The sequence below is a fragment of the Cydia fagiglandana genome, chromosome 6 (genome assembly GCF_963556715.1).
Source record: "Cydia fagiglandana chromosome 6, ilCydFagi1.1, whole genome shotgun sequence".
NCBI classification, from domain to species: Eukaryota; Metazoa; Arthropoda; class Insecta; order Lepidoptera; family Tortricidae; genus Cydia; species Cydia fagiglandana.
In genome coordinates, this window is record NC_085937.1 from 14,465,506 (window position 1) to 14,478,595 (window position 13,090).

Here is a 13,090-nt window from a genome sequence, read left to right on the forward strand (position 1 = left end):
CTGGCCGCAGGTTACCTCTATAAATTCGGACCCTACTTTATTTCCACGATATAAATCTGTCTGGTTATCTTGTATTTCTTTCTTTGCATTTAGAAGTACTTTATTTCAAATAAACTATCTATGTATAACATATTGAATATAAAATAACTTATTAAAATAAACTAAAACTACAAAGAAATTAAAATTCTTAATCTTGTATATGGTGTCTTGTATATTTTATTATCGTTGTGTATTATTTATTAGGTCCCGTTTAACATTCGGTATGGGTATTAAGAGTCCGCAGCAAGCTCGGTTATCCATACAAACGTAAGTAGTTACGTTCTTATTTTAAAACGAGTAGCTAGATTCAGTGGCGGATTTGCAGTCTTTGCCGCTCTAGGCCCCAGGCCCTGTAGCCGCCCCTTTCAAGGGACACATAATATTGACTACATTTTGAGTTATTTCTTGTTACCATCAGCGAATTTTTTGTCACAATTTGCCGCCCCTAAATATCTTGCCGCCCTATAGGCCCGGGCCTACTGTGCCTTAGGGAAAATCCGTCACCTGCTAGATTGCTCTGTAACTTTGTACTTCTAATATGATAAGCGCTATCTAGTCCTACAGGCGAATAATGGATGGTGGTTTTATCCACGTGATAAAATAACTGCCACTTTTTAACACAGCGGGATAGAAAGTAACGGACATTGTTTTATCACGCTGTCACGTAGACAAGAACGACCATCATATCCGTATACTGTAATTAGTTTATGTAGCTTCAGATACCATATAGTAAAAAAAATTCAACGAATTTAAGGTTTTCATACAAAACTTGATTTTGCTCTATTTCGTTTGTTTTATAAACTGAGCTATATAAACTAATTACGGACTAGATATACCTCATGTCATTGTATATGCAAAGTTTAATTTACCAATGTTTACGTAGTTTTAAAATTAGAAAGAAATTTTGTTTGTATGAGAAGTTGAAATTGGAAAATCATGCTCTCCAGCAACCCCACATTGCGTTTTGGCATTTTTTGTTGAGTACATATACAATTGGTAGTGAAATTGTAAACGCTAAACGGTTTATACAATGATAAAATTGTGGAGACAGATTTACTAAAGTGTTTTCTATTGTTTACTTTCATTTGAACAGCCAATATCAGTCGAGAGGAAATTTTATTCGAAATTCAATTTCAAATGCAAACAGTGTGCAAACCCGCAAGGTCGGTCGTAACATACCTACGATTCCTCAAAACGTCATAGAGAGTCTATTATAAAATAGTGTATGATCTACATAATTAGGCATTAATATTCTAGTGTTATCTTGTATTTACTATACAAACTAGCGTCACTCGTTTCGTAAACCCACTTCCGTTTTTATTACCTCGTATTGCGTTTGCAGTCAGAAAAACTACTAGGTACATCTTGCGAAACTTAACAAGCAATAAAACTTGTTCATGATTGAATGCCATAAAATAGAAATTTGCTTAGCGTATTGTTTTTATTTTGAAACAATAAACAGAACCGTGTTAAACACATCTTATTTCTAAAATGCTGTTTTAAATGATATTAGGAGTGATTATCGTAAGTGCACGGCGTAGCACGTCGTAAACATAGCCCCTCCGGGTGTGCAAAGCAGAGACGGACATGAGGAATGAATTCCATTTCATCGTGCTATTCCAACTGAAGAAACCACCTTACTTTAGAACGTGCTGTTGAAGCCTCATCTCCGAAACGTTGGTCCTCACTGCAGCGCATTGCTTGATGTCCTCCAAATTTCGTCTTCGTGTGTGCATTGTAGATACGGGGACTTCACCGTGCCGGGCAATGACGCGAAATTAAATATATAATAATAATAATCGGCGTTTTCATCTGTGTCAGATGTTATAAGCAGCATCCCGCGGTAACGACACTTGCATTCGTGGCTGTATAGCTCTATGCGGGAGAGGATCCCTCGTCCACACACGCGGCAGGTGTATGCTCCCCCAGGTGGGTGGGGGTTAGAGACTAAAGAGATAACTAAAGCGTTTATTCCTAGAAGTTTACGAGGGATGCTTGATATTGGAATAGCTCTGGTCGAATGGCCTTAGGTGTTAAACCAGATATAAACGGAAATATACTATCTTACTTATCAATACCCCTTTAAGTGGGTGAGGGGATAATAGTACCTTTGTTCAAAGGATGCAGTTTCTGTCTATGCTGTGTGTGTTGCGTCAAAATGCTCCAATATATGGCAGGCGGTCCGTGAAGGGGACTCCGGAGGTCCGGAGAATAAAATATATAAAATAAAATAAAATATAGCTATAGTTAAATATTATAAGTTAAACGTAGCTTATTACGAGGGAAAGTACTCGTACAGCCAGGTAATTAGAAGAAAACCAGAAATGACGAGGAAGATAAATAGCGCGTGGGTATAAACGTTTTACCTCAACTATTTTGAAAACCAACTTTAACTTATTAGTAAGTTTTTGCTGGAATCTACCCTTGTATATATAATCTATTTAGTTACCTACGTATACAATAAAAACCTCAAATCTGTTTTTGCCCCCTGTTGTGGTATGAAGTAAAAACACTTTTTATAAATGAAAAGTATGTATTTTCATTAAAATAATTAATTTTACACAGAGCGTTGTTAACTAGGTATGGGTTGAGAAAAGAAGAGAGTGAGTGAACCAGTGAATGGATAAAATAATAGAAACATTCGGTCAATTAAGGTTGCGTTCAGAAACATAATCCGGGGGGATGGTTTTACCATTATACAGTTTTTCTTAAATTTATGTAGCCCTGGACTAATATTAATGCAGAATTACAGATAAGCAAAGTAAAGAATGCTTTTATAAAAATAATAAAAGGTCAGTTACAGTAGCATTTACCTGGTTGTTTATAGTTACATTTACCTTATAAGTACATGAGATCAAATTTCAAATAGAGATCAGGTTTTTAATTATTAGATATTCATTTTAAAAATAAAATTTGTTAAAGTTTTAAGCATAACTACATTTGACTAACAAAATTAAACTTTGAAGACTTATTTTCTTAAACATTAAAAGCTAGGTACACATTTTTTCAATGCAGATTACAAAGTTTCAAATAATTAACACGTACATTTAAATTTAACAGAATGATAGATATTATTATCAAGTTATCATGAACATGCATTTTACATTTCAATAGGTAAGACACTAATTTTGTTTATGGCCCTACTAGTAATGTTACCATTAGGCAGCTTCAAGTCTACCACCCTTGCTTTTTTGTCAGCGCCATAATGAATCTTGGTGATTCTGCCTACTGGCCACTGCAATGGACTGCATCTAGAATCTCTAAGAAGCACTAAGTTATCTAATGCAACGTTAGGTTGTGAGTTATGCCATTTAGGCCTGTTATTCAACAGACTTAAATACTGTTTGTGCCAAGCCTTCCAGAAATGTTGATGTATTTGTGTGCAACGGCGCCACAAACGTAACCTATTTTGAGGTATAGATGTTATGTCAGGCTCAGGAATGGCATTTATTGGTCTTTGAATTAAAAAGTGACCCGGGGTCAGGTATGTAAAGTCTGTGGGATCTCTAGACATTTGCGTTATTGGTCTTGAGTTAAGAATCCCTTCTGTGGTCACTATGATACTATTAAATTCTTCATAAGTAAATAAACTGTTACCTATGACCCGCTTAAAATGTTTTTTTGAGCTTTTCACGGCTGCCTCCCAGAGGCCTCCAAATGTAGGTGAATAGCTAGGAATATATTTAAAGTCAATATTTTTTGATACTGCATAGTCTATGACAGAATCTTGATGTTCTTTAGAGCTTAAATTTGAAAGTTCTTTAAGAGAATTGTCTGCTCCAATAAATGTTTTGGCATTGTCACAAAAGATTTTTGAGGGATATCCACGCCTTGCTGAAAATCTTTTTAATGCAGCAATGAATGCTGGGGTGGTCATGTCTGAGACTAATTCTAAGTGGATGGCTTTTGTGGCAAAGCACACGAATACACAGACATAAGCCTTTGTGACAATGCTTCTTCTTATTGAAGATTGTTTAATGCTAAAAGGACCACAATAATCTATACCAATAACATCAAATACTTTTGCCTCATTTACTCTGTTGAAGGGCAATGACCCCATAAGCTGAGAAGCAGCTTGAGCTTTAAATCTATAGCAAGTGACACATTTTCCTATTATTTTAGAAACTTCTTTATTGCAGTTAATAATCCAGTATGTCTGAGCTAGACTGCTCATTGTATCTTTTAAACCACCATGTAATAAGGACTTGTGCTCATATTGGATTATTAAACTGGTCACAAAACATTTTTTGGGCAAAATCATTGGATGCTTTTGTGCATATGGGATATTTGCATTTTGCAATCTTCCTGTCACTCTTAGTACATTGTTCGCATCTAAAAATGGAACTAAGCTTTTTAAATTACTCTTAATTGGTAACTTGTTCTTTATACATTGTATTTCTTGTTTAAAATACTCATGTTGCAAGAGTGATACAATTTTGTATTTAGATTGTTGGATTTCACTTACAGAGAGATTGCCATTATCTTTATTATTAGAATTTTTACAATTATTATAGAATCTCAAAATCCAAGCAACTACTCTTTGTAACTTTATCCATGATGAGTATTTTTTTAATAGTTCTGGCTCATTTGGTGTAGCAATCAAACAGGCCAGATGGCTGCTGACAGTCTCATTGATGTTTTCTGAGCTGTTTGTGACTGTGAATGGCTGGGGATGGTAGTTAGAGTCCAGAAAGTCACTTGGGCCATGCCACCACAAGTCATTTTTTGCGAGGTCAAGAGGACTGCACCCTCTAGATAAGGTATCAGCCGGGTTGGTTGCTCCACCAATATGGCTCCAAATACAATTACTAGATAAATTATGTATTATCTGTACTCTATTTTTGACATAAACAGGTAATTCTTTTTTTGACTTTATCCAACATAAAGTTACCTTTGAGTCAGATAGTAAGTACATATCAGTTATTTGTATATTGGTCAAAATTTGTTTTATCTTGTCAAATAACTTTGCAAGCAACACCGCTGCGTTCAATTCTAATTTTGGAATTGTGAGTTCATTTTTGATCGGGGCTATTTTTGATTTGCTGCATAGCAGGTTCATGGTAGCCTTTCCATTCTGAAAAGTTCTTACATATATGCATGCCCCATAAGATTTGGCCGAGGCATCACAAAACCCTATGATTTCTACTTGATCCTTGGTAGGCATTACTAACCTTTTTATTTGTATAGTTGGCTTCTCCAATATTTCTTTGTGAAATTTAATCCATTTGCTTAAGAATTCCTCTGGTATTGGAGAAGTCCAGTCCAAATTTTGCCTCCAAAGATCCTGTAGAAATTGTTTTGCCCTAACTACTATAGGCCCTGCCAGCCCTAAGGGATCAAAAAAGGACCCAATGAAACTAAGGATTGAGCGCTTGTCCCAATGTTGTATGTCTTTGTTGGGATAGTTAATTTTGAAAACATCTTGATTGGGATTGAATACCATGCCTAAGGCTTTGAGATCAGTTTTCATTGAGAGCTGGTGATCATCAGCATAGCAAGATTCAGGAGAGATATCAGTTAGCAGTTCGGGATCATTGGCTGCCCATTTGTGCAGATTGAAATCTGCATGAGACAGCAAGTTAGTAAATTGGTCTCTTACCTCCAATGCATCCTTGATGGAGTCTGCTCCGAAGAGTGCATCATCCACATACATTGCAGTGCGGACCACCTCTGCTGCTTTAGGAAGCTCTGCCTCATACCTTGTCGCCAGCTCCTCTAGACATCTTGTTGCCAGGAAACTCGAACTTTTTTGCCCGTAGGTCACGGTCTGTAATTGAATGATAATTAGTTCATTGTTGTTATTGCGCCATAAGATATTTTGCAAGTGATGAAACTTGGGGTCTATTCTTATGGCTCTGTACATATTTTGGATGTCAGCCATCATTACATATTTGTGAACTCTGAATGATATCAATATATCAAACAGGTCTTTTTGAACTTTAGGGCCATTTAGTAACATATCGTTAAGACTGTTGTGTTCTTTGCCTGCCCTAGTATTTCCATTGAAAACTACTCTAACTTTATTTGTTTTTCTGTCCTCTCTGATGACAGGTAAATGTTGCATGAAATACAATTGTTGCTTATTAGAGTTAGTTAGGGGCAGCACCTTAGCATGACCAAGCTCTATATATTTATTTATAAATTCTTTGTACCTTTCGTGCAAAATTTGGTCCTTTTTGAATCGTTTTTCTATGCAATTAAGGGTTTTGAATGCAATTGGAAAGGTATTGCCTAAATTCAGTTGATCCATGGGCTGAGCAAGGGGAAGAGACACCTGAAACTTGTTATCAATTAATTGTACCGAGCGTTGAAACTCGGCTTCACAGGAGTCCTGCTTTGCTGTAACCTCCGATTTCATTTCAGGAACAATTTCTGTTTCCCAAAACTTTGTTAGGAGGTGCTCAATATTATTATTGGCCTCATGGGTGGCCACATGCAATGAAACATGATGGCAGGTTGTTGCTCCATTATAACATGGAGTATCGCCAGATATGACTGTACCAAATTCTGTACCGATGAGGTAAAGTTCAGTATTTGAGATTTTGGTTTTGCTGGGCAATAATATTTTGCAAAATATGCTGGCAGAAAACAAGAATGAAATATCACCTGGAATTGACCATTCATTGTCTGCTAGTACAACAGAATTTGGTATAGTGAATTTACTTGCATCTATTTTGTTTTCTGGCAATTGTGTTGTGATTTTGTCCACCAGTGAACATGTTACTTGCAAGCTGTAATTTGAATGCAGCGACTCAAATTTGGCATTTACAGCTTTTGATGTTTGATTAGATTGACACTGTAGAGCTGAAATGTTGAGGTTTTTATTTATTGGCTGCAAATTCAATGCTTTGGCAAGACTATTTGTCATGAAAGAAACTTGGCTGCCACAATCAATCAAACCTCTAGCTGTAATATAGGATTTACCGTCTGGCCCTAATACTTTGACCTTAACGGTGGGCAATAGATCAGTAACGACAGCATTTGTTGAGTTAACATGGCAACTGGTAACTTTTGGCTCAGGTTCATTATGCAACAATGTGTTGTGAGCTTTACTTTGACATGTGGAGCATTTGAAATGAAATTTACATTTATTTTTGTGCATACCTAAACATATGTTACATAATTTGTGTTTGGCAGCAAGCTCCTGTCTTTCATTGGGTGATTGTGCTGCAAATATTGGGCAACAAAACAGTTTATGTGATGTTGCTTTGCAACATAAGCATGAAGGTACTGATATATTGGCCACATTACACACTTTGGTACTTTTAGTTTGATATGTATGCGACTTACCTTCGCTTTGTTGGCTTTCTTCAAAGCTGCTGGCTCTCCTCTCCAGAAATGACAAGAAGTCTTCGAGATTTGGCATCTTGTCACTGTCCCTTTCTTGATGATAGGCTCTGCATGAAAACTGATCCACCTTTTTTAAGATAATGGTTAGTACAATTAAGTCCCATTGCTCTATTGGCTGACCCAGTGCCTTAAGGGCTCCTAGATGTTGACGAGTATTGGCTACCACGTCTCGCAGGTTGCTTGCAGTACCTTTTACAATGGGTGTGCTATCTATTATAGCCTGGATATGATTGTTTATTACCAGAAATTTATTGTCATACCGCAATTTAATTAGCTCTCTGGCTTTAACATATGATTCGCAGGTTAATGGAAGACCTTCAATTAACGCTAATGCTTCACCTTTCAGGTATTTTTTCAAGTAGTATAGTTTTTGCACTTGTTTTAACTTGTCACTGGAGTCTATTATCGCGTCGAAGAGCTCGATGAACGCGACGTATTTTGTGTAATCCTTCCCGTCGTACGTGGGGATGTCGATCTCCGGCAACCGCACTCCACCATGATGACTGGTTACGTCCGTATCTTCTACCTTTGCTTTCGACGATGCCGACGACGTATTGGTTGTGGGCGCTTTTGAGGTTATCTTCCGTAATTGTGAGATGACTTTTATGGTTCTCTCCTCGTGTTCATCGTGGTCTTCAAAGTCTTCAGATGAATCCTTTTCTGTTAATATGGCTAGCTCCAGAGTTAAGTCATTGTATTTTTTGAAGTTTGCTTCAGTTTGTTCTAATCTGATTATTGCTGATTCTTGATCCAAAGGATTGTCCGGTTCGTTTAAAAGTTTCTCTATTTTAGTTGTAAATCCTTTACACCACGCGATTTGCGCATTTAGTTTCTTTATTTCTTTGCTTCTCATTTTGATGTTCAATGTTTTGTAAACGAAGTTGAAGAATGAAGTCTAATGTCAATTATGACATTGACAGCGGATGTCAGATTCGAATGACGTTTCACGAAGTTTGAGTGATCGGTCCGAACTTGGCTTCAAAATTGTCATTCCGTTCCTTTTCGGTTTGTCCTTGAATTCATCAAAATGGCTAACGATTGAAGTTGAATTCCGAGAAATGGGCTTGGTCGCGTCGAAACTTGAATTTGCTCAAACTGATGCTGCGGCTTCGAAATATCACTGAAAACCTTCTCGTTTGCTTGAGGCGCGACTTGGCGATAATATTTCGGTGATATCTTCGCTCGATGAGAGTTTTTAAGTCCGACCGGCACTTCACACGCGGGGACAACTTTCTTGAAATATCGTAACTTTTAATCGAACTTCACTTGTTTCGGCACCATTTATGTTGTGGTATGAAGTAAAAACACTTTTTATAAATGAAAAGTATGTATTTTCATTAAAATAATTAATTTTACACAGAGCGTTGTTAACTAGGTATGGGTTGAGAAAAGAAGAGAGTGAGTGAACCAGTGAATGGATAAAATAATAGAAACATTCGGTCAATTAAGGTTGCGTTCAGAAACACCCCCCTCTTAATACCAATATTTCGAAAATCTTATTAATCTTATCCAGTTTTCTCTAAAACTTTTCCCAACAAAATTATGTTCTCTTTGTAAAAATGATTGTGTTGTCCTGGGTACCGACATTTTTGTTTGTAACAAATTACGAAGACGAAAACACTTTAGGCAATTTGTCAAAGGACATTTGATTATGAAAAGACCTTCGTCCCTGTTAAACGAAATAAACGCTAATTAGATTTGGCTAATTCGAACGATGTTGTGCCCAAGCTGTTTGCAGGCCGGGTTTTCACCTTCGTAATATGATTCGTCGGGCCCGGCCTTACATGGCTGTAGCACGTGAAATAAAATTTATGTTTATTTTATTAGGAAAATTGTATTCCTGGGCCTATTTACATTTAACTCTCTTGTCAAAACTGTAAACTCAATGTGTACATAACAATTTTGAATGTTGATACTAAGTAATTGTATTATCAGTCATAATTTACTAATATTAAAGTGAATCAAATTTGTGGCACTATTCATGTAGGTACCTAGTTAATAGTTTTATTCGAAATAAAGGACATTACTCATTACCTTCCCTGCACTAAGTACACTACTACATATTTTAAGAATAGGTAAATCCTACAAGTCGTACTAAAATAACACGCTCATCTTGGACAAAAATAGTTGAAAGAAACCTACGTTTGAATGGATAGCAAGATGAAAAGAAACTGAAATTGCTCAAACCGACTAATCATAAAACTCACAAAAGAACTTCGAAAGTTTTTACAGTTAGAACTACTGGTAATTTCACCCTTCAGTTGAGGAATGCAATCTTCTATTCAATTACCTACTTTGCAACAAAAATTTAATCATTAGACGAAAGAACTATGTTAAAACTTGTACCTTTTATCTAAGAAAATATGAGACGAGCACGCGAAGTTAGACGAAGTTTTTTGTTTAGTCCGCAACCGTTGTATGTCTTAGCATAGTAAACATTGTTGCGCCTTGGGAGGTGGACAAACTTTAGACATCTAACAAGGAGCCGCGGCTGTCAGGAGAGTACATGGATTTAATTTTTAATCAAACGGTTTTCTTTTAGATTAGCCCTAACTTTGCCGCTTGACAGCTATTATTGAAAATGTTTTTGCATCGAGAAATAACACAATAAGCACACAATAAAATTGATCATTCTAATTGCGCAACACGGTTGTCACAACAACCAAAACGGTTGTCTACTCGACCCACTTCACGAAAGATTGAGTTGACGATATGGAATCGGATTTGGCGTAAATTATCAACGAAATCACATTAATATTATTTATAGTCGATGTGAAATGAAGTCCCTAAATTACCTTCCTCATTAATCTCATTGCGATTCATGAATCTCATGATGTATTTATTCGGTACTGAGATGGTATTTGAGGGTTGGTTAAATGTACCATTCCAAATCGTTGGATCATAGAGAGAGAAACTACATGCAATGACTGTCATATAAACGGTCTGAACTACTTTCGGGTGTTTGTAAGGAAAATGCGCATGGCGATTTATATACTTGAATTTATTATCGCAAATTTGTATGGTATAGTGCGTTCCTATGAAAAGTTACATAAGGCATTAGGTGCCTAGAAGTTAATTATTTGTGTTTGGATCTAAACTCCATAAGTAATATTTACACTGTGGTAATACAAATGTGAAGTGCAACCTATGCCTTTTATTGCTCGAACTATTACCAGAATTTGATGAAGTCTTTAAACAATGACAATAACTAACGCACATACCATCCTGGGAACAATATGTATGTAAACTCGTCGAACCAGGAAAAACCCAGGAAAACCTTGGCTCGACCCTTAATAATCAAAATTGTAATGTCTAGATACATTGGTGCTTACACGTTTCAGTTGTCTAACAATAACAATTAACGATCTACTCGTAATTTCCAAAACAGTATACACAGCATAATTGCGGATGACGGTTTAACATACACATGTTAAAATTAGTCTGTAATACTCAACTGCATAATACAATATCAGTACATATTTCCATTGACAATTCGTTCACATGAAGTTATCTGCGGGAACTTGAATCCCTGACTCTATAGATGTATTTAACCATATATATTAACAATAATGAGAGTCGAACTCATTGTATATAATTATAGAATTCGCCTTTTAATTCTTGCAATATAGCTAACAGACATCGGGGTAATGTGACATTATTAACCCTTGACTACATGTTAAGATTAGTCTGTAATACTCAATTGCATAATACAATATCAGTACATATTTCCATAGACAATTCATTTAAATACATACAATCATCTGTTGGAACTTGAATCCCTGATTCTATCAATGTAATTATCCATATTTATTAGGTAACAATAATGAGAGTCGAAGTCATTATATATAATTACAGAATGTCACCTTTAAATACTCGTAATATAGTTTGGCAGGCTATAGATAGCATTATTAACTCTTGGCCTAATGTTAGGTACTTAACTGGATTATACTGCCCAACCGGAACCACTGATTCTAGATCTGGTTTTATAAAGAATTAAATATAATTTACTTTACAAAGTTAGATAACACTTGGCGATATTTCATAGCAAGAGCAAATCTAAAGGTCGCGCCGTCCTCTTTGGTGTCTGGAATCTGAGTGTCCCTTCTCCTCCTCCGTTCTTAGGGAAAAACCCTTACAATATCATCTTATCTCTAATTAAGCTAGGGTCGACTTTATTAACAGTGAATAAAATACATTCTCGCTACAAGTGTCTGCACACCCCGTTTGTCGCGACGTCCCGTCACCGAAGTTGCTCGCTCAGGAGTGTTTTGTTGTCTTCCTCCCACACATGGAGCCATCGGCTGGTGTTGCTCTGTCTCGCTCGCTCACACAGGGATGCCAAAATGCCCGCCGCCAGCGACGCGCGCGCAATTTGCGTTGCACATGTCCAATTGTCCACTGAAACATTCGAATTGACCAAAGTAGATACCGCTGCGTATCGTATTGTAGACCTTAGGGTCATGTGTTGAGGTTCTAGATTAGTTTACCGTTGTGTACAGTGACGGCCCTTTATCTCTCCCAGTGAAAGCTAGTATAAACGTTGTGTTGCGTAATTTTTTTGTGTAGTTTCTTCGAAACTATAAATTACCCTTGCACTTGTTTCTATGGTTTCGCTTGAACTTATTGTTATTTATTTTAGCCTGCTGTTTTTGTCCGTCTAACTATTTTAAATTTATTGCTTCCTCATGATGGGGTGACGCTACTAAATTATTAACACTTACTGTGTATCTGATACCAATATACCACCTCACACCCCTCTCTGGGTAGATGACCAAAACTACATCGTTCCCTTTTGGTCTTCTACACAAACTATGTAGAACAACAGAGGATATTGGTAACTTATCTCTCCCCTCAAATAACTGTCTCGATATTAAACGAACCCCAGTCCACTCGTACTTAAGTGAGCATTGTCTTTCTTTAACAACGGTCTATTATGGAATTTGTAGTGGGCAGTAAACAAATAAACTCTAGCGCCGGCGCCTATCTTTGTGTGGCTACCTGACTATGGAGAGGTCAATCGCTGCTAGCTGCTAGCATTTAATACTTATTTTAAATAACTAATAATTTTCGTAGGTACTCTTGAAGTCGCTACCTGTCTATGCAAGTCGTTACGTATCTTTGAACGTTGTTCCTATGTGATAATGAAATTTAATTACAGCTGTATGTTCGACACTAATGCGTTTATATAATTATAAAAATTAAATTCATTAAGAGTAATTGCCGAGCCCGTAAGTTACAGTTTATAACAACGAGATCCCTTGGCTCATTCGTCATCAAACAATCGTAATATTCACTCACCACCTCTCAAGATTCTAAGTTGCATTCGTCCACTCCTTTCAAAATCACGCAATACTCTGGCCAGAGATTTTTCATACAAGTTCACACATATTACAATTAGTTTGCTGATTATAATATAATTCCCATTCATTTCTGTTATTAACTATTTACCCATCATGTTTACATTTACTGATACTAACGCCTGTATTTTTGTCAAGAGATCTCGCCCCATAAAACTTAAAACTGCATTTAAAACAAACTTTTCCGTGTCCATATTATCCAAATTATGGTAAGATTGCATAAGATATATAATATCTTGTGGTATAGTAAAATTTACTTTCCTTCATTTATTAGATTACTGTCATGATATCAAAACCCCTTTGTTAAATGTTTTCTTTGGAGTCTTTAAATATTGTTATAATAG

The 13,090-nt window shown here is 36.4% G+C and overlaps 1 protein-coding gene across 2 annotated transcripts; it reads right to left on the reverse strand.

The window, feature by feature from the left end:
* Nucleotides 1-2,538: 2,538 nt before the first annotated feature.
* Nucleotides 2,539-8,689, reverse strand: LOC134665278 (uncharacterized). Of its 2 annotated transcripts, none has more exons than XM_063522176.1 (2): nt 7,330-8,686; nt 2,539-5,806 (listed from the first exon to the last, which is right to left on the reverse strand). In XM_063522176.1, exon 2 carries the CDS (start codon nt 5,690-5,692, stop codon nt 3,140-3,142), a length of 2,553 nt encoding a protein of 850 aa, XP_063378246.1. In that variant the 5' UTR covers nt 5,693-5,806; nt 7,330-8,686; the 3' UTR covers nt 2,539-3,139. The 2 variants fall into 2 exon arrangements, with proteins under 2 accessions (XP_063378246.1, XP_063378247.1); XM_063522177.1 differs by having other exon boundaries at nt 2,544-5,806; nt 7,330-8,689.
* Nucleotides 8,690-13,090: the final 4,401 nt, after the last annotated feature.